Below are 27,556 nucleotides of genomic sequence, written 5' to 3'. Positions count from 1 at the left end.
GTTCCATGGTGATATTTTAGAATCTAATCACAATGGGAGTGCTTTTGGAAATTCCTAAAAACTTCGTACTTGTTAAATATGTATCCTGTTGCATACTAAGGCATAAAACATGCTGTGATGCATTGAGAAAAAAAGGAGATAGCAGTTCTTGGGGGTATACATGTCACACCAAGAGACCACTTACAAAACAATACAGCATAAATGCAAGTGAATATTGGCTTCTATTAGGTTGAATTTGATGAAACAGGCATTTTTGCATGTCAGAAACTTTTAAATACTGGCAGATTCATATGGTCCAACCTACTGAAAATGTGAGTGAAATCTAGATGAAAGTAGAGCAAGTCTAAAATCTAGGAAGGTACCCTGGATTTGAGCTAGCAATCTGGAGAAGACTTTGGCCATAGCTAGTGAGAGAATTTTCCAAAGAGGCATATTGGACGGTCCAGAAGCTAAAACTTAGCCAAGTGTGTGGAGACCAACCAAATAGATTCCCGGTCCTGGAACAGAGCTGTGCACACTGGTAGTGATTTGATATGCAGGTTAAGTTGGGGCAAATTGATGAAAGGCTTTTATGAAGGAGTTTAGAAATGGTACAAATGCATGTTCATGAAGAGTAAAGAAATAAGTGGTGCTTGAGGAAAGTCTATATCGCCATTAAAAGACGGATGTGACCAGCAAACTGGAATAGTCAGTTCTCGAAGTACTATAAACATGGATACCAATAGAAGGTGACTAAAATTAAAATCGAGTTATTTTTCAAAAATAGGTCATGAACATTGTTACATAAAATCAGCATTTTGGATTTAGATTTTAGAATTTACCATATCAAACTCCTATGGTCTTAAAACTTGTAGATAGTTATCTTTTGACACCTGAAATCAGATTGTTTGTTGGTGAGGTTGTTTTCAGTAAATCTTCCCACAAATTTCTGAATGAACTGCAAACTTCACAGCCTGACGAGGTGACGTTTTTAAGTCATTTAAATCTTTTGGTGTTTTGAACTGAGGGATGACATGAAACTTTTTTGTTTTTTTGGTTTTGGTTTTGGTTTTCCAAAGATAAAAGTCTAAATGATGAGTCTGTTTGGCAGAGGCAAAGTTGTTAATATTTGACAGGACTCAGTGTCAAAGATTTCATGGACTGTCAAAATGTGGGCAAACAAATCCTTGGGGCAGAGAAAGAGAAATATTTACATTCCCCAGACACTCAGTGGAGTTTCATTTCTTTTGACACCTTCCTTCTGTACTAGATTCAAACATAAAGGGAATGACAGGAATATAAGATGACTTAAATTCAAAGTTCACTTAACTTCTGAAAACAAGTAATAGAAAGGGTGAAGAAGAAAAGAAAATCTTCAATGTTAATTTTTAGAATTCCTTAAATATTGTTTGTCTTTCCTGAAAATGAAATGTGAAAATATATAATTAGCATAACAAGAAATAATAAATATTTGTACTGATCAAATTAAATTATTATGTCTACAGTGACATTTACTTCCAACCTAGAACATTTAACACCAAGTTTCTTCTTTTTTGTAATTTTGAAGGTCTGAATTATAAATCATACATCAGTTTGTATAATAGTAAGGGATTACCTATACATCTCAGTTTTATAGTGAAATTTATATTACTATTCCTCTTTTAGGGTAGTATTCGTTATTTTATACTTAATGTTGTTAAAGTGCTATTTGAGCAATTATATGTATACATTTCAAAATGCAAATGTTGAAAAAAATGAATAATTCAAAATAATGAATTTCATTCTGGCAAAAAATTCCCTAGATAAAAGCTTTTTTACCTGAAATCTCTGGTAGGAGTTCATGGAAAGACTGAGGAGTTCTGAGAATCCCCTGACACATATGAAAATCCTGTAAATGTGTGAATAGATAGTGGGAAGTTTGCTTTCAACAGATCTTCCTAGATATTAATTTTTTAATTAGTTTAGATTCATTTATTAAGTGAATTAATTAACTTTACATTGTTCAAACTTAGTTCCTAGTAATTTGTCAGGGATTTTAGAGAGCCTTCGAATTTCAAATGCCTTGGATTTTAGAAGACTTTTCATAAGACATCACGAGAACAAGATGTAAATTGATGGTTACATTTGTAAACAAATCCCCCAAATTCCAGGCTGAATGCTGAATAAAGGGAAGTGTCTGTGATCACTCTGAACAGACAAGGGTATTATAGAAGTCAGTGAGGTAGATAGTTTCCAGAAGGCTTTATCTGCATGCTAGACAGGGCAATGAGCAAGAAAAACTTGGGAAAAGAGAGTATGTATGTGTATGATGATACCCATATCCAAACAGGGTATCACTTAACACTTGAATGGATTCTTAACTGTATTTTGACATACTTACAGCTTTCTTGAATTTTCACTGCAGTGGAAGCAGAATTTAGTTATTTGCTATTACAATTGAGAGTGAATGTCCCAAAGAAATTTCTAATTTTCATTCTTAAAAATCTGCAGATGTTTAGCCCTTTCCATAATGGCTTTTCAAAGAAAGTTCTTTATATATGTACATTCAGTCAAACATAATAAATATTACAGAAATTGAAAATATTCTTCTTTGGCATTCACAGCAGCTGTGTTTTAATGAAATGTATGTCTCAATTAGTTCAAATAGTTACCCTCAAATTTTGATGTTCTTTAGGTAGATTGCATTTTTTCTGTTTATAGTACTCAACAAAGTCATTTCTTTTCACTTTAAGCTAAGCTAATGCATTGTTAGTTTAACTAGTAGGTAGTCATAAAGATGGTAAAAAAAAAAAAGGTTCCATAAAGATATTGGACATAAAGATAAATTCTTAAAGTGGGTCATTAAAAGACATTTAAGAGCTTCAAAAAAAATAATAATACACTTTAACTAAATTTGCTCTCAGTTAAATTGTGAGCCTTCAACTTTCCCTTTTGAAAGTCACAACTAATTTATGACTTTGTATTTTTTATGTTACAGTAGAAACAAAATTGTGATTGTTTTGGTAAAACTTTGCCATAATCCCATACTTGGGGTCCAAAATATTTAATTGCATGAACTGTGGGTCATACATTATTTTGAGGTTAATGGAATGGAGATGAGCATGAGCAAAGAGCAGAAGTCCTTCATGTTAGATCCCATTTTGAGTTATTACCAGCCCATTATCATGGGGTCATTCTGTGTTCTTTTTCCTCTAATTACAATGGTCATACCCTAATAATACTGAAACACTTCGCAGCAAGCAACTTTTGTTTTTATTTCCAAGTATTTCTTTACAGCATATACTAAAGCCATGCTTCCTATTATATCCCAGTGGTCTTTTATAAATGTCATTTACCCATCACTTCCTATGAATCCAGGACCTATCTAGAATTAGAAATTGCTTAATGTTTTTCGTTTTTCTTTTAGTAGCATATTAAGGCTAGATCTGGACAGGTAAATCCCTGTCCAACGGGTTTCTAGAAATTTCACAAAAAGATCTTCTAAATGAATTCTGTGAATAATAACATAATGCTCTAAGAAGTGTAAGTTTAACCATTTTACCCATGTGCCTTGTTGTTTCCAAAAATGAATAACTATTTGCAGAAAGTACTTCTTGGTTTCCCAATTGGAAGTAAAATGCAGCTAACCAAATAAAAACTGCAGAATTTCTAGATTCAGTGTGTGCCTGAATCACCCCTCATCAGCAGGTTTACCCTCAAAGGGTATGTATGCTTGGATTATGCCAGACTATGCTCTGTAGAAGGTTCCCAGCAATTATCACTAGTGCTCCCATAGGTAGGTGCATGATTGTTAATGGGAACGTTAGGTTCCCAAAGTCCATTCCCAATCGAGAACATCTCTTATTTTAAATTCTATCCTTAGCTGCTATTCCTTTAAAAATGTATCCACCACTGTATCTATCTTTGAAAGCCAGATGTTTCATTTTATGCTGAAATAAATGTTTTCCTGCCATAATAATAGAGTATGAAATTCCTATAATGCAAAAGGACAACTGCAGAGGTTCATTAACTCATTCCTGTAAGAGTCATTTAATGGTATTATGTTCATTGGCACAAAGACTTAAATACATATTGTGCTCAAAGATGAAGAATTCTAAATGTTTTTATGAAGGCTTGGAGAGCTGCTGAGGAATATTAATGTCAGGAGGATTGTGATCAGATTTACATTTATACTTTATTTTATGTTTTAATTTTGTTTTTAAGTAACCTCTACCTCCAATCTGGGGCTCGAACTTACAACCCCAAGATCAAGAGTTGCATGCTCCATGGCTGCCAGCCAGGTGCCCCTAGATTTGCATCTTAAAAGAGTATTTAGAGGGAAAGAACAAAGGAAAGATCACTCTATGTGCATTGTTACTTTCTAGACATCTGAAGACAAATTACAAGCAGGGATATTGTTAGAAGGTGATGGAAAATAATAAGGATTGCACTAATGTTATGAGCATGGGAACTTGTCCTGCCAATCAGAAAGATACTGCTTCTGTTCAAATATAAGCAACCTCAAATATGAGTAAAGCCACTCTTTTCCCAATTAAAAAAAATGCCTCTCAATTGTATTATTTAGTCATTTTGAATACACTAAATTTTAGAAGTTGTTTATTTACTTATTCACAATTTAAGTCACTATTTAAATAACTTAACGGAGCTTTCCACAGTACATTATTTTTACTTGCATTTAAGTTTTGTAACATAGAGCCCCATTGAATCCAAGTATAGGGCTGTCGCTGGAATGTTATACAAAGCCATGGAAAATTCTTTGCATTTAATAGTTTTTTTTTAATTTAATTTCTCCTATAATTATATATTTATGATCTTTACAGAGTTACCATTGTGTTTGTTTGTGTGATGTAAAGCTTTCTGAAGTTTGGGGTATTTTAGAGGACTGTTTACAAGATACACAACCTTTGTAGCAATGGGATCATAAACAAGGACACTTTTAAAATTCTGTCCTTTGTCCTTCATTGGCATTCAATACCAACACTGATTAAGGTCACTTAAGTATAAGGATTTTTTCTCCATCATTGTTATTCAAACTAAAGTACTTCTCTTATTTAAACATGTATGCATTTAAGAAGGAGCATCATCAGAAAGTGGTGACTAATTTGCTGTACATAGAAGGAATCTACAACTGTTCTCACGTCAGCTTTCTAGGTGTGATGACTGGAAAGGCCATTAATTGATTAGTAAAAGGTTTTAGGGAAGGTGAGAAATTCAATTATAAATAGAGTATGAGATGCTTATAGAAAATTCAGTTGAAGACATCTAGTAAACTGATGTATAGGATATATAACATAGTATTCAGGGGAGAATTTCAACTAAGAATTGTATCTTATAATATTTTTCAAAAATTGCTATTATTAGGTTAATCTATTTACCTTTTAAATTTGATCAATTTGCATATAGAGATTTTTCTTAAAGTGTACTTTTTTTTCCTATACAAAGGATTTTCTGTAGAAATTGTTGATGCCAGCTACTTTATTCATTCCATCTGCAACCTTTTACATTTTAATGTGTTATTCTGGAATGTCAACAAGCATCTTAGGGATATGTTTCCCTACAAATATTGTTAATCAATATTTCTTTTTTTTTTTAAGTTTATTTACTTATTTTGAGAGAGAGAGAGAGAGTGTGTGAGCATGGGAGGGGCAGAGAGAGGTAAACAGAGAATCTCAAGCAGGCTCTACAGTGTCATCGTGGAGCCCTGTGCAGGGCTCGAACCCACCAACCTCTGGATCATGACCTGAGCTGAAACCAAGAGTCGGAAGCCTAACCGACTGAGCCCCTCAGGCACCCATGTTAATCAACATTTCTTAAAGCCAGCTTTTGTCTGCCTACTTTTGCCTTTATTTTCTTCAGAAACCCAAGGTTTCCTCTTTGTTTTTTCCAGAGTCACTTTTTTCTTACATTTGTACTGCTATTATATCAGTCAGTATCAAAAATGATTTGTTAATTCCCCTTGATATTATTCTAATGTTTTACAAGTCCCTCTTATTTGTGTTGTTTGCCTTGGTAATTATTTTCCTGTGCTGCTGAGATTTGTAACAGTTTCTGGCTTTTAGCGTCAAATTTTGCTTTCCATATAAACAAACAAACAATAAGTCTGAATAATAAACTTTTAGACTTTTTGATTGCCATGTACCAATGTTTATGGAGACTTATTTTTCATGAACATTCAAAGCTTGTTATAGTGTTTAGGCTGTTATTAGATAGCGTATTAGCACTATCACATACAGTGATGTGCTAATAAAAGTTTAACAACCAGCACTCTGGGAAAGCACTAACTTGTAGCCTTCCCCGATTTCCTGGTGTAACCCTTCTCCCATCCTCTTCCCCAAAGCTGATTTCAGTCTTCCAGTGTGAGGTCACTAAACTTGGAGTTGGAAAGTGATGCAGTCACCTTTATGAACCACTGTATGCTATTCGCTCCAGCACACCACTATATAACACTATATATTTCATAAGTATATAGGCTCCATGATATTTAAAGTGATAGTGTGCTTGGTAATATTTTCTATCATAGTACATTCTGCATTTTGATATCTTGTTTGAAAGTGTCATTTGAACTCTGCAAAAAGTGACCCTTTTGGGAGGTTAAATTCGGGGTAACTGAGACCTTCCTCTTACAACTTGAAGAATTCATAGATTTATAGACAAATATGTACATGTACAGCTGTATACAAGTAAAATGGTTTCATAACATATTCCGCTTTCAAAACCTCTGGGATGACATTAGTAGTTTTCCATCTATTGCACCCTGAGTGACTTTAATTATTACTCCCTATTGCAGAATTAACTAGGAAGTGTCATGATATCGTGCTCTTCATGCACCCCTTGATAACATATTTAAGGTTCATAGATGTTTGGGGAAAAATATGTCTTTTGCAATGCTTCAAGATGTGCTTCAATCTTATCTGGATAAATCACTTTGCCTACTGAACAATTCATTTTATTATCATTGAGCCTCAATTAGTAATATTTTTAATGTCCCTTTGGCTATTAGGTTATAAAAGCAATAGAAGAAGGTTATCGTTTACCAGCACCCATGGACTGCCCGGCTGGCCTTCACCAGTTGATGCTGGATTGTTGGCAAAAGGAACGTGCTGAAAGGCCAAAATTTGAACAGATAGTTGGAATTCTAGATAAAATGATTCGAAACCCAAATAGTCTGAAAACACCCCTGGGAACTTGTAGTAGGTAAGAAATACCTAAGGGAATGGACTCTGGGAGACATTCAAATACTCACTTAAACCTTCTGTCTCCTCAGTCCTAACCCAATGGCAAATTGACATTTGTGTTAAACTATATATCCATGTTAAATTTATTGTGTTTACCAAAGTCTTTATTTTTTCTTTTCAGATATCTGGCTTACCTTAATTAGCTAGTGTTTAAAGGGACCTATTGTTATTGCCTTTTGTTTTTCTTAAAAGTTATGGTAGATATCGTTGGCCATCATTTTAGAAGACTTTCTAAACTGGAAATTATGATCAGGTGGTGTTCCACATTTTCAAATCATCGTTAGTATTATGTGGGATTTTATTACTAGTGCTTTACTTTTTTGCATAATATATTTTCTTGTTTTGCTTTAAGCTATTTAGTAAAATGATTCTATGAAGTTAAGGTTTATGAAAGTAATTCAATACATGATTAAAGAGGTGTACTCATTAAAAAGAGTCCGAAGCACTCCATGCATTCTTTGTGCTTGGCTTACTCCATTGAAGGTGTATTAGAAATTAATAAGCTTTAGCTTCTGAGTCATGCTGATGCTCTTGTCTGTACTGGTCATTAAGCCCTTGTGGAGGTATATGAGCTCACTAGGCACTACAAGGGTGCCATTAGTACGGAGAACACATAATGTTCTCAGTAGCACCACGTGGTCTGAACAAGTTAGTCCACAACCAGATGTGCTTCCTTTACTCCCAGTTACTTTTGGAGAAACAAATGAATAAAGAAATGTGTACTGATTACAAATACTGTTAGCTGTACTTTTAGAAATACATGGAAGATGCAACCTGGTGGTCGTCAAATCCAACCAAAATGTAAATTTTGGATTTTGTAGTTATTGGGCAACCTTTACACATTAGATTTTTTTTATTTTTTTTAATGTTGATTTCTTTATTTTGAGAAAGAGAGGGATAGGGAACGAACTGGGGAGGGGCAGAGAGAGAGAATCCCAAGCAGGCATCACGCTGTCAGTGCAGAACCTGACATGGGGCTCGATCCCACAAACCACGAGATCGTGGCCTGAGCCGAAACCAGGAGTCACACACTCGACTGACTGAGCCACCCACATGCCCCTACACATTAGATTTTCGTTAACATATCTGTTTATTTTTTACTACAACATCAATTAGAATATGTAATTTTATTATTTTACCCTTATTTTTTTATGAGCCAAGACATTCTTCCTTTAGTAGTTCATGAAAAAATTTGCTTTTCTGTTTCATTCTCATCTAGGCCAATAAGCCCTCTTTTGGATCAAAACACTCCTGACTTTACTACCTTTTGTTCAGTTGGAGAATGGCTACAGGCTATTAAGATGGAAAGATATAAAGATAACTTCACGGCAGCTGGCTACAACTCCCTTGAATCTGTGGCCAGGATGACTATTGAGTAAGTTGAAACTCTCAAAATTCTATTTAATCATTTATTAAGTACATTCCAAGCTTTATACATCAGGTCATTGTCCATAAATTACAGAGGTTGTGAACCCCAAAATCAGAGAGAAAATCATCTCTTTAATAAGTGTCCACTATGTGCCAGGTATTATGCTAAATAGACCTTTGAACTTACAGTGTATTTTTAAACTCTCACAGCAATAATTTTATTATGTCAATAGCTTTATACACAGCAAGGTGCAGGCTCAGAGAATTTAAATATTATCCCTAAACTGAGTCAAGTAGTGAGTGGTAGCTAATTTGTCTCCATAGCCAGTATTCTAAGCCCCACAGAGTGAGCCTCTTTCCTTAACCATGTATCATTTAAGTGCCTGTTCACTGAGGAAACTTCCTCCATTGCAAAAGAGGATTTCTTTCACCATGTTTGCATGACATGAAAAACTCAAAGCTTCATACCCAATACCACATCCACTTTGACATCCAATATGATCACTTTCTGAAGAGGTCAAAGGAGGCTTAATTCAGTTAACTGTAACTAAAAATTTAACCTATGTTTTGGAAGGTGTGTGATTGATTCATTTTTTTTAAGTTCATTTATTTTTTTGAAAGAGACAGCACAAGTGGGAGGGGGGCAGAGGGAGAGAGAGAGAATTCCAAGCAGGCTCCACACTGCCAGCACCGAGCCCGACATAGAGCTCAAACTCATGAAACCGTAAGATCATGACCTGAGCTGAAACCAAGAGTTGGATGCTTAACCAACTGAGCCACCCAGGTGCCCCCATTTTTTTTAACCCAAAGAATGACAATAAGCAATTTTTAAAATTGCTATGAACTGAAAGTAAAAAGAACAAATTTTCCTTTCTGGCTCCCACACTGATTATGTGGTCTTAGGAAATCCACTTACGTAATACCTCTGAACTTCAGCTTCATGTGCTGCAGCGTAAGTCTTATGGGCAATGAGGTTCCTCTCAGCCAACGTGTTTGAAAATGGGAAGCAATTATCAAGGATCTGTTAGTGGATCCAGTTTGTGAACTGCTATGCAAAGGGTTTCACGTTTTTCAGATGAGAAGGCCAGCAGTCAGCTACTCTTTTCTGGCGTGCCGGGAGGTGGCACCCACGTGAATTTAAGCATGTGTGTGCTGTCTTGTTGGGTTTACTCGTAGTCACCATGTGGGTAGAGCTGGCATAATTACACCTTCTCTCTCCAAAGAAATCTACTTCCCTGAAAAATGATGTTTCTCAAAGTTTTCTTGGACCCCTACTATGAAATACTGGAGTATTGTACTGTTGCTATATTTTAGCTGCTTGCAAATACCTAACTAAGCTCAGTCCTTCTGGCTATTAGGAAAGGTAAAAGTACATACACAGACACAGTATATGTCAAATTTAAACTATTTAACATATTGCACATTTTAGAAAATAATTTTTTTTTCTAAAATGTAGGCAAATGATTAAACTGAAATGGAGTTGAGTATACAATCAATAATATGCACAGAATCGCCACGTGATAATTAAACTCAGGATAAATCTTTTGTGATCATTGACGATTCTTGATTTACTAGACCCCAAAATGTTTACATTCATCCTCCATCCCACTGTAACAATTAAAAATTCTGAACTTCGTGGGGCGCCTGGGTGGCGCAGTCGGTTAAGCCTCCGACTTCAGCCAGGTCACGATCTCGCGGTCCGTGAGTTCGAGCCCCGCGTCAGGCTCTGGGCCGATGGCTCGGAGCCTGGAGCCTGTTTCCGATTCTGTGTCTCCCTCTCTCTCTGCCCCTCCCCCGTTCATGCTCTGTCTCTCTCTGTCCCAAAAATAAATAAAAAACGTTGAAAAAAAAAATTAAAAAAAAAAAATTCTGAACTTCGCTCAGGTTCAAGAATACAGCATTTCAAATAACATTTCCTAATCTTAAGTTAATAATAATTTTAAGACTGTGATAATTTCTGGTACAAAGTTGCAAATCAGTTTAAAGACAACCTGTGGCAAATCAAGAGCCGGAGAAGTTAAGTTCTTAGGAAGGAACATGCCGATGAAGTTTGCCAGTCAGACCCGCTGCGGGGATATGATCATAATACCCAAGACCACTAAGATAAGATCTGTTTGCCTACGATAAACAGATGTTTTAATTAAAGAGCTGATGACAGTTTAGTACCAAATCCACTCTTCGAAAGGTAACTAATAAAAAAATGCATTTGTCTTTTTCAGGGATGTGATGAGTTTAGGGATCACACTGGTTGGCCATCAAAAGAAAATCATGAGCAGCATTCAGACTATGAGAGCACAAATGCTCCATTTACATGGAACTGGCATCCAAGTGTGATTAGCGTTTCTCCCTTACGAGGGAGATCACGGACTGCGAGAGAACAGTACTGGCCTTCGGGATATGCATAAGAAATGCTGCTAGAAGACAGTTGATGTCCTGGGTCCTTCCTACAGTGAAGAGAAGATTTAAGAAGCACCTACAGACTTGAACTCCTAAGTGCCACCAGAACACATAAAAAGGGAATTTAGGATCCACCCCTGGTGGCCAGGAAAACAGCAGTGACAATAAACAAAGTACTACCTGAAAACATCCAAACACCTTGAGCTCTCTAACCTCCTTTTTATCTTATAGACTTTTTAAAATGTACATAAAGAATTTAAGAAAGAATATATTTGTCAAATAAATTCATGATCTTATTGTTAAAATCAATGAAATATTTTCCTTAAATATGTGATTTCAGACGATTCCTTTTTAAAATCATTTGTGTTTATTCTTCATAAGGACTTTGTTTTAGAAAGTTGTTTATAGCTTTGGACCTTTTTAGTGTTAATCTATGACACATTACTACACTGGGTACCTTTGAAAGAATCCAAAATTAAAAACAAAAACAAAACAAAACCATAGCATGATTGAAGATATATCTCCATCAGAACATTGGTATCCTTTTTTGTGCCATTTTATTTTGTTTAATTAGTGCTGTTTTGATATCGTTTGCTAATTGGCAGGTAGTCAAGAAAACGCAAGTTGCCAAGAGCTCTGGTATTTTTTAAAAAGAAATTTTTTTGTAAAGATCAGAAAACACACTATCTTTTCAATGAAAAAAGCAATAATGATCCATAAATACTATAAGGCACTTTTAACAGATTGTTTATAGAGTGATTTTACTAGACAGAATTTAATTAAAAAATTCAAATTGTAGGTTTATGACTATAAAAAAAAACGAGGCGCTTCATCTAAAGAGTGTGGGTGAAGGCAAGTCTCTGAGAGCAAGAACTATCCAGTGTTATCTAAAATTTAATCTGAGCACATCGAGATTTTTTTCAATGTTGAGACATTAGGAAATTTAGGAGAAATAGTTGACATATATTTTATATCCTATTCTGTTTAATGCAGTCCAAACACAAAAAGAAAGGAGTAAGTTTTATATTAGAACTCGGAAGCATGAGAAAAGGGGCAGTTCACATTTTCACCTTTTAAAAACAGATTTGCTGCACAGAATATCATCACTGCAGTTTTTAAAAAAGTCTTTTATTTGTGAACGCTGATGTAAGAAACTTATTAAATGAAAGAACTCTTTTTACCGTGTAAGGAAGAGGTGAAGGATCTGGCTTTTTTTTTTTTTTAAGCTTTATTTATTAAACCATATTATTTGATTACTGTGTTAGAATTTCATAAGCAATAATTAAATGTGTCTTTATAGATATTTCAGGAATGTATACATATTGTGAGTAATGCTTTCAAAGTTATGAAAATCATGAACTACCCCAGAATTGAACTGTTGTACTTCCAAAGAGAATTGGGCTGTTTATAATGATTTTAATAGAGAAAGATCCCAGGGATCGGTCATAATTGGTCTTGTTTGATAATGTGGGCATCCACAAACAAACAAATAACAGAAACAAAAACCTGTAAATGTTCCTTTGTAAAACTTGTAAATTTTATTTATACTGTCTTGTTTTGTACACACATTTCTCTGTAGTGGGCTCTGAATACATTGAAAATGCACTATATTTTTCTATTTTACTTGCAGAGCATCACAAAAGAACAGGTATTTTCAGTGCTACATAATGTGTTTTCCCACATTTAGGACCAAAGATGGCTATAGAAAAACTCAAATGGATTGCTTCCCAAACCCCTCCCCACCCTTTTTTTTTCTTTTAAATCACTGTACAGTGTTATTTGATATTTTAATTTATTTTTCAATTGACGAGAAAAATCATTTTAATTTCACTAAAATGTTTTTTGTCCCTAAGGAACAAAATAATCTGTAAAATAATTTTAATTAGCATAATACAGTCACCTAGACACTTCCATTTGTAATCTTTGTAATAGACTGTAAATATATTTTTGGAACTATAACACAATGTGCTTGAGGGTTATTTTTCAGTGTCTGCAGTGTATACAAGTGTTTATACTGAGTACAGCACTTTACAATTCTAATCAGTAGCATTGGCCTTTGAGAGAATGAGTGAAAGAGGTTGAGTGAGTGTTCCTAATTCCGTTTGGATTCTAAACTCACTAATAATGAAGTTCTTTTCCTGTTCATAGCTTAAGGTGCTTATTTTTTCTATTAAAATTAAATTAACAAAAAGCCATTCTAGAAATAGAAGACATAGTATGGTACATGCAAACGGTGTCTTTCCTGCTTTTTTCTAGCACTAGATTTATAGTTGAGTAGTCTTTCTTGCGTAGAAGGGCAGAATAAAAGTTTTTTTGAGTTTTTTTTTCAAAAATAACTTTTTTCTTCAGCAATATACCTCATCTGCCTTAAATTTTTTACAGCTCTTTACAGGGAAAGGGGAGAAGGGATGGGAAAGACACACAGCACAATAGGAAGTGTATGAATACATCACTCTCTCGTTTGTAGGTTTCTTTTCCGGACCAACATTATGATTTAGAAATACATGTATGTGAAACGAATATTCAGAGAAAAAGAATTAACATTGTAATGCTGATTGTAATACTCTCTTCCAGAAAGAGATGAAATGGTATAACGGTAAGAATGTACAACTTGCACCTTGAAATCTTTTTTTTTTTTTTTTGATAAATTAGTGCTCAGGGGAGGAAAGGTAGAGAAAGCAAACGTCAAAAATTGAATTCAAAACTTATAAAAATGCAAAAGGAAATGGCCTCCTTGCTTTAATAGAGCCACCTTTTTTAGAACGCTGTCTTCACACTTGACTTGTGTTTTGCATTCAGTACTGAAATAAAAGTAACTTTTATTACATCCGAATCTAACATTTTCTCAGCAATTGATCGGCCTTGTTTACTGGGACTGGTGGTTTATGCTTGTCAGAGCACTATTAGTTGAATCACATTGTATACTTATGTAATCTACATTAGCTAGTACTATTTAGGACTATATTTTAATTGCTCCTCTTATCCGTGTTTTTAAGACAATTAAAATGGTGTATTTCACCTCTTTTTTTTTTTTTTTTAATTTAGGTAATGCTGATATTCTCCCTTTTGTTTCCTGAGTAGCCACAACCGTGCTGCTCACTGATGTGCATGTTCAAATAAATTACTGATGTGTATTTTTTTGCTCTATGTGGAGAAATCATGGGGAACTTGGGGCGAGATGTGCTTTTTGTTGGTTGAATTTGTCCCTCCTTGCCTAAGAATTACTACAGGGGTCATCCTTTTATAAGGACAAACTGCTTTTGAACAGTGTCTTTAATGTATCAAGCACAAATAACTCTTTCTTCAACACGAATCATAAGTCTCTTTTTACCAGCTTAAAATAATAAACGAGTCTATTAGACAATGTAAAGAAAATCCTGTCTCCAATCATTGGCGGGTTCCTTTATGTCCCTTACTCATTTATTTTCTTACACGATATCATGAAAGGAGATGTCTTGAGTAAAGGTTTCATTGAAATATTTCAGTGGACCAATAAGAATAGGAAGAAACTTAATACCCACTGCTTCCCTTCATTCTTTTTCACAGTGACTTACTTCCACTCTAATTATTACAGAATAACAAGTTAAGACTATGTCTTCAAAGAACCATACTATCAAACATTTTAGTTAAGACCTTTTTTCTTCTTTTTTCGAAACTACAACTACATGGGACTAACAAGAATATTTGCCTGAGAAAGGAAATATTTTGTCAGTAGATCCCGACACATATTTTAGAAATTTGATATGCAATGGCAGCTTGGGGAGTTTTTGCATTTAAGATGCTGCAGGATGCAAACATAGGATCCAGAGCAAACGGAAAAGGTGATAAATCTGGCTGTCTGACCGGGATGTTTGCCATTGAGCATTGACACCGACTCGGTGATCATTCCAGCTTGCCCCTGAAATGAAGAAAACTAAGCACTCTTTATGCTCCAGTATCACCACTTTAAGCTTAACAAATTCATAACAACTATCTAAAAATGTTTTCAACAATGAGAATAGACTAACACCCGATGAGGTGCTATCACTGCTTACCATTTGTGCTGCTGAGGCTCAGGCTAGTTTGGACTGAAATGCAGAGTTTCATCTTGAAGTCTTAGCTATCCCTCACTATTCTATAGGCAAGGCACTCATTAACTTCACAGAATAATAATTATACAGCCTGAAACACTGATGGGCAGTCATACGATCCCTTAAAGCCTGGACTCACAAGTAGTACCAAGATATGTTATCCTACCAGCTCTCATTTCCCTACAGAATTATAAAACCATCAAGGATATACAAGTTCTCTCACTAGGGAAAAGATAGATTTTTTAAACTCATGGTGATCATCAGTAACAACTTTTATTAAAGCACTTTTATTTTTTAAATGTCTATTTATTTTGAGAGAGAGAGAGAGCATGCGCATGAGTGGAGGAAGGGGTAGAGAGAGAGGGAGGGCGAATCTCAAGCAGGCTCTGCACTGTCAGCACAGAGCCGGGTGTGCGGCTCAATCCCGCACATGGGGATCATGACCTGAACCCCAATCAAGAATGGCTCGCTCAATGGACCCAGCCACCCAGGTGCCCCTGTTGAAGCACTTTTAACTCCTATGTTTACCTTTTGTTTTACATTACTAGCTGCAATGAAAATTCAGTATCAATTTTGAGCAAAGCTGCTGAAAAGGAAGACACATGAAGCCAAAAGGTAATCTAATTCCTGAATGCAAAAGATCGTAACTACTGATACTAACAGATGATAAGAGACAGTGCATGGGGACTAGCAAAGGGTCCAGCTGCTCTGAAAGAAACACCATCCTCTTGCCTTAGTGTCAGTGTCCCCTCAGTACCCGTTACCTCGCTGCTCATCCTGTTCTGTCTAGTACGTCTCAGCTTGAAAAATATGGGCAGGAGAATATAATATTTCAACAGGACTGCTTCTGTGAGCCTCATTAGAGTTAAGTGCTGTAAGGGGATATTTTTTTCAAGTTCAATGATTGAATGTAATTAAATCTATAATTAAACAATAAAAGACCTCTTCTGATTGACCTTGAGGTTAAAATAAATTTAATTAATTGATCTAATTTAATTGGACCAATTGCACAAAGTTTGGTAAGTAGCAATAAGTAGCTCAAGTGTTCTGTAGGTATGCAACAGCACTAGGAATTCTTTAAGTACGTGACAATAGTAGGGATTTCTAAATTCCCAGCATCTGATGCTTTGGGGATGGTAACAAGTGAGGTGTCGTCTATTCCAAACTTCCAGAAGTAGCAAATAGAGCTCAATCAGATATAACCTGCAATAGGTACATCATTATTTCAAATATCCCAGGTTGCTACTGCTGAAAACTATTCTTGTTTTCCTTTGGAAATTTGCAGCCTTTAATTAAGTATACTGGTGGATTTTATACACAATTAAAGAATGCACCATATATTTTTAAATGAGTGGTTAATCTTAGATCTTAATAAAAGATGTTCATGAACACATTTGTTTTAAGTAATGTTGGGTCTAATTTAGTAAAGAATAAACCTATGCTGTTCAAATCTCGCCATTTCGCTGTGTAACCAAAACTAATTAAAGACAATGACTGGACAACAAACTCTAGTAAAACAGGTAGAGAAAAGGAAACGATATATGTAGAACGAGTGTTCATATAAATCACATGCTTTTAAAGATATTTTGCAATGCATACAAATGAGGCAGACAACTCAAGAATGCTTTGAAAAAATGATGTAAATTTGCAGACACTTTCTACACTAGGATAGACTGATAGGATAGACTCTACAGCAAATTAAAAGAGAAATTTGTAAGTTTAACCTGATATCCCTCTGTCAATTTGCTAGAGATACATACACTGTTAACATAAAAAAACTGAACAGAATATGAGGCTAAAATGTGCTTTTTCCAGAGGGAAGAGACCCACACATTTCTTCAGCTCTGACATTTGCAAAGTATTTTCAAGGATCTACTGGGGGATGAGGGGGTGGGATCTATTGGCCATGCATCATGGTAAATTTAGGTTTTCACTAGATCTTCGCCATTTGCACACCACGCTCCGTCTGTATTCACCAGAACCCAACTTAATTGGGAAAGAACAGGAACCTGATGCCACAAATAGGCCTGCCTAGCTTGACCTGAAAAATGGAGGAAAGTGAAAGCATGGGTTGTTGCTGCTAGTTCAATGGCTGCACTCATCACAAAGAAGAGCTACCTGGGACGCCTAGGTGGCTCAGTCTGTTAAGCATCTGACTTCTGCTCAGGTCATGATCTCGTGGTTCCTGTGTTTGAGTCCCATGTTGGGCTCTGTGCTGACAGCTAGAGCCTAGAGCCTGCTTCTGATTCTGTGTCTCCCTCTCTCTCTCTCTGCCTCTCCCTGACTCACGCTCTGTCTCTGTCTCAAAAAATAAACATTAAAAAAAAAAAAAGAAAGAAGTGTTACCTGTTAGGTCAGGTGTGGTGGAGAGCCAGCAAAACAAGGAGCCACCAAATCTCCTCTGATCTACTTAAACAACAAAGCCAGAAAACACCAAATAATACCATCTTTCAGATTTTGAAGTGTATATAAAAGGCAGGGATAAATTACAGGAAATCTAGAGAGCCGGAAGGGAGAAGCCAACTTTAAAGAGAGAGGCAATGAAGAGCTATTGGCTATTCTGACCAGGAAAAGGATGTGGTGGGAAAGAAGTTTCAAGGACTGCGGTCCGGCAATGTTGCCTGGATTATGAATTAATTACTCTTCATTTTTGGACCAGAGCCATAGAATGTACTCTGTGCTTCCATACCTTCGCTCTCCATTTTCGCATTCCCTCTCACTTTTCTAAATGGGGGAAATCACTCTCTTCAAGACACATCTCAGAAGTTACCTCCTCCAAGTGTTCACTTCCTGCCACCCTGCAGCCAGAATTTTCTTTCCTGGGCTTTGCTTAAGCTGCTTCACTGTGTCAGATTATTTGTATGTGTGTCTCTTGCACTGGATCAAGAACTCTTGGAGGGCAGAAGCCAAATGGAAATCTTTGTTTTACGTCCTTTGGGACTTAGCAGTTTCTGGCACTCAGTAGACACTCTATAAATATTTTAGAATCCTTGAAGTGCAAATTAATTCAAATTGTTTTCTTCTTAAAAGGTAGTGAGGATCAGGTGCTCTGAAGGATGAACGGGGTTCAGTGAAGGTGGTAGTGAACCGGGTGTTGAGGGAGAAAACTAATTTCAGAGCACGGTTGGCTGCTCCTGTGATAGGTTGGGGCAGCAGGGACACCCCAAGGGACCCAGAAGAGGAGCACAGAGACGTGGACCGTGTGAGAGAGGGAGGCAGAAAGAGCTGATTAGTAAGCAAGACCAGGACGCCACAAATGCAGTATCTTGCAGATGTTGGAAGGGAGGAGACATCACTGGTTGTAAATAACAGAGCAAGATGAAACAGGAACTTGAAATCAAGCAGAAGAAATTGGACTTGATGAGAGAGACAATGAAGGGCTATCTACCAATATCTGGTGTGATGAGGCAAAGGTAGCGCAAAAATGTTTTCTAAGGAAGAGTAATCTGCAAAAATAAATGAGATGTGATTGTGACTAATTTAAAATCAGGCTTAGACAAGGGAGAAGAGTGGCTTTCTTCTTCTACAATGAAAACACCCTTCACTCCAGCTCTCAAGCTCAAGACAGTGTCGGGTACTCTATAGTTAAGTAAATTTACAATAATAAAGTTGACTTTCTCATGGGCCAGCCTGTAAGTCTACTTACCATTTATTTCCATTTGAAGAGACAGTGGTAGGTCATGGCAGAGGGTTTGAAGACCGACCATGTGAGACTAATGCCTATCACTACATGGGTAACGTGGGGCAAATGACTTAATTTCTGTTTCCGTCTTCCTATCTTACCTGAAAAATAAACATAAATAGTACCCACTCTAAGAGTTGTTGAATTTGTCAATTGATACTTGGAAAGTACTTTTAACAATAAGTACTCGGTACATGCTAGCTCTTATTTCTTTGGGAAATATTTTTGTTTACATTTCTAATTATCTATTTAACAAACATTCATAAACACACTGCTGTGAATTCTGACCCAACACGCAAATGAATTTTAGACTCTAAATTATATTTTTGTCCCTATTTCGCCCTTATTCTTTTCTCAGTTTTGTTTTTGTTCTTGTTTTTTTAATCAACATTAATCATATCTCTCAAGTCAGGACCCAAAGAGTCAAACTCCACTCATCCGGCCATAAACAATCATTCACTATGTCCAACTGATTTTACCTCTTTGATACCTCTGGAATCTACCACCATTCTCTGTGCCACTGCCCTGAATTAGGTTTTCATCACCTCTCACCTAGATGAATGTCACATCCTCCAATCTGTTTCTCTTTCTCTAATCCTTTTTAATTACAACTTTCAGAGTTATTTCTGTAACACATGTCTGACTGATCATGTTTTCCCTCAGTTTAAAAAACTCTAATGGGCCCTCGCTAATCAGAGAATTACATCCAATTATGTAACATAGCATTATCAATTGGGATGCTGCCCGTGTGATCTTCACCATTATCACCTCCTGCTGGACTGAACAATTTGTGTCTTTGGCGTACAAAATTTTTTCACAGACCCTTGTCATTATGAGTTTCCTGAGGGGGGCAAAGGAATGTATTTTACTCCTATTGAGCCCAACACAGATTTAAACGTTGGAAATAGTTTCTATACCTCAAAGCAAGAATATGTAATTAACTTTAAGACAAATCTTAAGTTTGAGGAAAAACACATAATCTCCCTCAATTAATAATTGATATTACAATGTCATTTTTTCCACTTTTTATGCATCTCCTTCAACGACGACTTGAATCCACTTCTGGCAATTAAGAGACAAAACAGATCATTTGGTTAATAAACATTGCATTCTGAGTTATAGTACAGAATTATATCTCTATGTGTACATGCTAATTTAAATTTTCTTTCATCTAAACATATATTTTAAATTTTGTGTTTGATTGCTTTTTATTGGAGAAGCGGTGTGGAGATTTCTGCATGGCTTTATTCTACCGTCTTGTCAGGAAGTGGGAAAACATTCTCTAACTTTTCTTTACCCAGTTATATTATATAGCATTGTACATTGTTTCTTTATCTGTCAATTATGTTGCCTCACAGACAGGAAGTGGAAGTCTTGTGTCCGGCTCACATTTCTATTTCAAAGACTGGTACAGTGCCCGACACCTTGCAGATTCTTAAGAGGTGTGTTTTGAGTGATTGAGAGTCACGTAACCCTCAAGCCAGGGACTCTGACACTTTAGCGGTAGGTCCCAACCTAAAGCATGAAGATCATTCTCCAGAACTGAGCGTCTTAATCACTCTCATCCTGCTAAAGAGTGTCTTTCTTCAATGTCACAGAAGTTCCCCAAATGCCACTCTGACTACTAAGTTTTAACTACCATCATGTGTAACTCCATATAAATTTAATATCAGTGGAGAATCTTCACACTTAGGGAGGTTAAACAAGAACCAAGTTAGAGGGAACATTTAGAAGGTCTCAGTTGTAGAAGTATTAGTCCTGATTTCACCGTTTACTGATTCCTTGACCTTGGCAGAACAATTCATATCTATGAAGCTCAGTTTTCTTCTTTATTGGATTGGATGTGTCTGCCTTCCTTTGTTTTTAAAGAGCAATTTTATGAAGAACATATAAAATAAAGCAGACAAATGAACTTTAAATAACACGGAGCAAGTTTTAAATTAAAATCACAATGATTTTATTTTCTGAATTGAATCTGAGATGCTACCTTCTTGCCAATTGCTTTTGTGTAGTTTCCAGTTAGCCTGAAAAATTCTAAATGTATGTGTGTAGGAAAAGACACTGATGGTTTCTTATTTATTAATGATTTGGGTATATTTTCTTCTGATCTGGGTTGGTATTTCCTAATTCCACTGTGGCTTTTCAAGCTTCCTGACTTGGATGTTATATAATCTAAGAATTCCTCTGCTTTGCTTTCATTTCAATGGCTTCCAGTCAAGCAAAGGCTCAAATTCAAGGGTTTTGGAGGTTTTTTTTTTTCCCTTGCGGGGGGGGGCGGGAGGGGGAGGGGTTAGCTTCTGAAGCTTCCTGCAATCTTGCAGCCTGTGACCTGCAAGGTCTCTTAATCCCATAAACTCTAAATCGCATCCCCTACTCTCCAAACTACATACCATTTATCTGTTCTTACAGCCCACCTGGAGTTTCTTGGTCATCGTGAATACTGTGTGTTGGCCCCTAGGTTATGGGAGACGGGTGTTACTCAGCAAACATATAAACTGCCTAAATTTAACAACTGTAACTTCTGCACGAATAAATGATATTTGCTTGTTCAGTAGTGCTCCGGGGTATAGTAAATTTTGACTTCTCTATTTTAGTCTTGTTGGGACGCATGTCTAATTATGCTTGTTGGTTTAGCCCTGTGTGGAGAATGTTAGGTAATGTTATTATCGAGAGTTTGCTCATCTTGAAATGTCAGTCACAGGACCAGCGCGGAACATCGAAAGTTGAAACAACATGACTAAGGTTGGGTCAACATCGCTTCCAGGCTCTGTATAATTTTAGAGATTTATAAGTTGGATGTAAATACCCACATTGGGCTCAACCGTGTCAGGCCTTTTCTGACCCTTCTCACCGTGTTTCAGATGATTTCCAACTCAGGTGAGGAGGTTGACTGGCATTTGGGGGATCATTTTTTGTTGTGTTTTGTTTCTGGTTACTCTGGGTTTTCAAATGGCTCATTCCATTTAAAATAAAGTAGACTGCATTACTGTTTTCTTTGTTGTTGTTGTTTTAATATATTGCAGACAGGTAGAAATGTGTATGCATTATGTATAAATAACAAGGTTTTCAAGCTCACCATTTCAAAACTATCGTGACCAGATAAGTTAATCCATAAGTGCTACAGAAATACATTTCAAAGAGCCACTGAAATAAACTCTGATTTAGTCGGTAGTTTCTCCATCTTTGGCTATAAAATTATAATTACTATCATGTGCAGATCTGTATAATTTTTTACAATATAGGGCATATTATGTCTTGATCTGCATTTTGCAGTTTCCTAAAAATCACCTGCAATTCTTTCTCAAAACTCACCCCTTTGCTGATCAACTTGGCAGCATTTTTCTCAAGTTAACTTTTCAAACTCTGATGGCAAAAGGTGCTAGTAGTGCCTGTTTTCATTTCAGAAGTAGATGTGTGAAGTTGTTACCTCCGTGGGATTCCAAGATATGACGATTAAGTCTCTCCTGTTCTCAGGCAAACTTAACAAGTTTGAGCAAGTTAGGCATATGCACATACATGCATTTGGCTGGAGGAAGAGGGTAGTGCTGTTTGCAGCTGAAGAAGGTAAGAACCTCTTTTCTTCCTTCTTTCAAATCCAGGGTCTATCTAGTACTAGTGATGTGACCTTGGGCGAGTTACATAACCGCTATTTGGCTCCTTGTCTATTTTGTTAAAATGAAAATGATAAATAGTACCCGTTTCATAAAGTTACTTTTAAAATTAAAGAAGTTAATGTAGGTAAAGATCTTAGAAGCATGCCTGGCTGTTACTATTTTAATGATTAAGCTTCGTGGCTACAGACCCTTCAGTATTTTTAAGTTAAGAGACAGGAACCCATCAGAGTTTGCCTCATTTTAAATAGTAGAAAGATTCTCTGAAAGCAACATAAATATCAAGCCTGTTGTTAGGCCTCAGACCCTATGATCATGGAAGAATTCATGATAAAAGACATAGAGAACCCAGAAAATGGCAGCAGAGAACTTTTGAAAGAAGGATCTTTACCTGAATATGCAGGTTTCTGGAGTAAAGCATAAACTTTTGGGAGAAAACCCGCTTAGGCTCTGCCTTGGGGTACAAATGTGAACTGTGGCTTTCTGAAACTCCTTCCTCATCAGTTGCAGATGAGATAATTGCACCGATATTGGAGCAAGACACACGGCTTATGGCACAGACTTGGCCACTCATTGTGATTTTGAGAAATCCTCTCAAATTATTTGAACCTGTTTCATCACCGAGTAAGTGAGGCTAAAGATAGCTGCTTCGGGGCGCCTGGGTGGCTCAGTCGGTTAATCGTCCGACTTCAGCTCGGGTCATGATCTCGAGGTCCGTGAGTTCGAGCCCCGCGTGGGGCTCTGTGCTGCCAGCTCAGAGCCTGGAGCCTGCTTCCGATTCTGTGTCTCCCTCTCTCTCTGCCCCTCCCCTCCTCATGCTCGTTCTCTGTCTCAAAGATAAATAAAAACATTAAAAAAAAATTTAAAGTATCTGCTTCAAAGTGTGGCTTTCAGGAAAGAGAGAGAGAACATAGCATACCGTACACTAATATAATGTTTACTTTTCTCCCCTTGACTCCACCAAGGACTCAACAGGCCACACTGAGGTAGCGTGTGCCTTTTCCCTGGTCTATCAGGCTCTGTCCACAGAGATAGAAATGCTGTACCCGAACAGGTGTAGCAGTGACCGTGTATCCTCAATATACCCTGGCTAGGGGTGCCTGGGTGGCTCAGTTGGTCAAGCCTCTGACTCTTAATTTCAGCTTAGGTCATGATCTCACGGTTCTTGAGATTGAGCTTCAAGTCAGACTCAGTGCTGACAGTAGGGAGCCTCCTTGGGATTCTCTTTCCTCCTCTCTCTCTCTCTCAAAATAAATAAACTTAAAAAAAAAAAAGTCTACCCTGGCTAATCTCTTTTTCCCAAGGAAGCTGAGGAAGCATATTTTTCTGGTTTATCTCCACCCAAAATTATCCTCCTAGTAAGGAGCAATCAAGATGTGACACAACCTAATCCCTTATTATCACCACACCTAGTTTTTGTTACGATTAGCAAAAGTATTTCTGGAGGGAAGCAAAAATGAAACGTCCAGTCTGCACCGGTAACTCCCATATCCAAATATAATCAGGATGCCAAATTTTGAAAGATGTAGCAAGAATATTTGAATTACTCTGAATTAGCGCTTAGTATATTCTAAAATTCAGCTGACATCACAAACGCACAGAATCGTAGTAGAAAAAAAGGGAAAAGAAGTCAAGGTGAAAGAGATTAAAAGCCAATTATTTGTTGAGGCAGAGGTATATTGATGGAGTACGCGTGCGTGCACGCACACACACACAAACACACACACACACACACACACACGAAATGAGCTCATTGAACGGGGTAAGTACATATGATAAACTGGTGTGTATAATTCATTCTAATACCACTAGTATTGTGGATAATAGTGTAACTCTCTACCAGAACTAGGTGATGCTAATAGTGATGAATTGTAAGGCAAAGAAAGAGAAATGCCTAATTATTATTTTTATAATTTAATTTCCCCTTTTGCTCAAATTCCCTTTCCTTTTACTACCATTACCTATAGAAAGTTAATTTTCAAGAAAGTATAGCAATAGCCTGCCTTTCTAAAACTGCATAGGTTTACAAAACCCATTTCTTTCCTATTTCCTAAATAGCTGTAGGCAGAATCATGAAAATTATAGAAAAACACAATCTTCCTCTACTTTATCTTGATATGTGTTCTATATTGTGTCACCGGTAGGAAAAATAATATCTTGCCTTCATGCACAGTTCAGCATAGAAAAGGTAATCTATTTGAATAACTATGCAAAGAGCTTCAGCTAAGCAATAAAATGCAAGTCAAGAAAGTATCTACACCTCACCCTTCAATGAATGTTTTAAAACGGGAGCATGTCAACTTCTGGTTGAATAGCAGGTGGTCATCAGACTTAAAATTCTGGCCAGGCTAATGTTGTGCTGCACAAAATCCACATTTGAAATATTGGGAAAAGCTTAAAAAAAAAAAAGCTTCCAGTAGTTGGACATCTCTGCTTTTCCTAAAAAATATAAAACAAAGTATTGTCATGACTTCTATATTATATAATTCTGAAGGTGAGTTCTTGTGTTTTTATAACTTTGTGTAATGTTCATTTATTTTGAGAGAGAGAGAGAGAGACAGAGACAGAGCACAAGTGGGGGAGGGGTAGAGAGAGAGGGAGACACAGAATCTGAAGCAGGCTCCAGGCTCTGTGCTGACAGCTCAGAGCCCCACGCAGGGCTCAAAGTCACCAACCGTGAGATCATGACCTGAGCTGAAGTTGGACACGTAACTGACTGAGCCACCCAGGCGCCCCCCGCTGTGTCTTTTGAAGCATTTCCTCTTATTTATCAAGCTTTCAGTGTTGAATGTTTTCTAATTCCTTTGTTCCATTCGGAGGGAAGTAGTTGGGGCTTACTTGGGTTTATTTTTTTTTTAACTTTGAGTATCTTAACTATTTTTAAGAGCAAAGCCATGTGAATTTATTTCTAGGGATCTTAAGAAAAAGAAAGAAGAGTTGGCCTTATTTTTAGATAAATAAAAATAATCTCATAAGCAAATACATTACATAGTATTAGGTCACCCAAGATCATCTTGACAGAAGTACAGTTTCCATGTTTACCTCATGTGATTTTCATAGCAGGATCAGGAATCATTTGCAAATTGCTTAACTCTCTTTAGAAATGAGGAGAGGCCACAACTGGTCAAAACTCCTCTGACAACTAGCACTACTGACACTGTCACCAGATTGGGAGTCATCTGTCAAAAACCTTGAGGGACCGGGAATTAAAAAACAAATAATAATTTTACTTCCAAAAAGTGAAGGAGAATAGCCTTCTTGTTTATTTCAGGAATCAGAGTTCCCGTTGCTGAATAAGCTCTACATTAAATGCCTTAAGTGATTGCCTAAGCGCAGTGCCAGGACCGCTAACACCGCATACACCCTCTGCAAGCAGCCCTGATTTTGTTGCTCACGAAGTTTGAAATCTTGCCAGAGAGAAATACCTCAATTTCTTTTAAACCCGCTGGGATATAACTTCATACAAAAGCTACAATTCATAGAAAGGAACCGACCCCACATAATTTTGCCTACACGTTTGCTGAAGTGTGAAAAACTTTAGTTTGTGAACTGATGTTACGTATAAGAAAACAGAGCAGAGCCTAGGACTGAGATCTCCAAGCTCATATTGAAACCAGTGATTCCCAAACTTGGACACACAGACGAGTCCCCTGGGGGTCTTTTAAAAATACGGACGCCTTGCTCCCACCCGCAGCATTTTGAGATAATGTGTCGGGTTTGCAATCTGCAAGTAGAGACTTTTTTTTGAAATGCAGGTGACTTTTTTATGCAGCAGTTTGGGAGCCACTGATGTGGAATGTGGATTTACAGGCTTTGGGATGGACCAGAATAACGTTCTCCCAGCTCTTTCCTCACTTAAAAGAAGTTTTATAAATGATGATTGTTTGCAAGTTTCCTTTCCACTCCCACCCCTCATAACCTCAGGGAAAATGAAACAGTTGCCTGTGTCTCATGATTTTTCATAAAGCTTTAGACGTGTCTACAATGGGGGAATGTACCAGGAAGGATATTCATCTTAATTATGTTAATCCTCCTTAGCCAAGAAATGGGAAGTGGAGATCATCCCTCTGGATCAACAGAAATATGTTTATCACTGCCACAAAACTGTTTGGGGGCAATTTGAATACAATCCTTCAGATTCATGAAATAGCACTATATTTCCCTGTGGGTCACTCTAAACCATGTAGAATACCAAAGGCTATGACTTTTTAAAAAAAGATTTCCCAATGTTATTATTTCAGAATTCTAAGTGATTCTGTATGTGTACATCAAGTTAACTCTATAGTAGTCACCATGATTTTGTCTCGTCATCGAAAGTATTTTCGACCCTCTCTTCAGCAGGATTTTCAAATAAATGGTAATTTTCAGACACGCAACAGTAAGGCTTTGTAACATCTTTATGAGACGAAATGCAGAAACGCTTCTCAAGTTTGACTGATTTTTATTACACACTTGTGAGGTAAATTGCCTTTGAAACAATTTGACATGGGTTAAAAATGAGACAAGAGGTATTTCCAGAGATTTCACAGTACTGAAATTGGCTTGTGATTTCTGATATTTTAAATATTAGAAATCTTCTTAGATATATATGTATATAATCATATAGTGCAGATTTTTTGTCACAGTCTCTGAAACTTTTATTTTCTTTGTTTATCTCAGTGTAGACGCACGATGTTACATTAGTTTCAGGTGTACAATATAGGGATCCAACATCTCTCTGTATTACTCTAGGCTCACGACGAGTGTAACTACCATGTGTCCCCATACAACATTATTATAACATCATTGACTACTCCTTATGCTGTGCCTTTTATTCCTGTCTTATTCATTCCTGAACTGGAAGCCTCCCCCTTCACCCATTCTGCCCACCCCTCACTCTCCTTCCCTCTGGTGAATTTACTGTATTGACTACCTCAGGAACTCTAGAGCTCATCTGCTTTCCTTCTTTTCTTAATTAGTATTAACTAAGTATACTTAAATATATTTAAATATTCAATGATAAAAATAATAATGGCTAAAGTTCTGTTGATAATAACGGTAGTTTACATTTTGTCAGAAACATGGTACGTGAATTACTTCAATAATGTCTTCTAAAATTCAGTAAGGCAAAAATTTTTGTCATCCCCATTTCCTAGATGTGGAAATAGGATTGGAGAGATTAAGTGATTTTCCCTAATTACACACAGAGTGAACCAAAACCGATCTCCTGAATCC

At 36.7% G+C, this 27,556-nt stretch overlaps 1 protein-coding gene across 4 annotated transcripts in view; it reads left to right on the top strand.

Annotated features, from left to right (window-relative positions):
• Positions 1-14,013, top strand: part of EPHA7 (EPH receptor A7) — a 171,786-nt gene extending 157,773 nt beyond the window's left edge. For all 4 annotated transcript variants that reach the window (XM_060616202.3, XM_060616201.3, XM_060616200.3 and 1 more), the window contains exons 15-17: positions 6,980-7,173; positions 8,434-8,589; positions 10,802-14,013. In XM_060616202.3, coding sequence (XP_060472185.1) covers positions 6,980-7,173; positions 8,434-8,589; positions 10,802-10,916 — 465 coding nt within the window. In that variant the 3' untranslated portion in view covers positions 10,917-14,013. The remainder of the gene's footprint in view (positions 1-6,979; positions 7,174-8,433; positions 8,590-10,801) is intronic.
• Positions 14,014-27,556: the final 13,543 nt, after the last annotated feature.

The sequence above is a fragment of the Panthera onca genome, chromosome B2, assembly GCF_046562875.1.
Source record: "Panthera onca isolate mPanOnc1 chromosome B2, mPanOnc1 haplotype 2, whole genome shotgun sequence".
NCBI classification, from domain to species: Eukaryota; Metazoa; Chordata; class Mammalia; order Carnivora; family Felidae; genus Panthera; species Panthera onca.
This window is presented reverse-complemented; position numbering and strand designations above follow the sequence as displayed.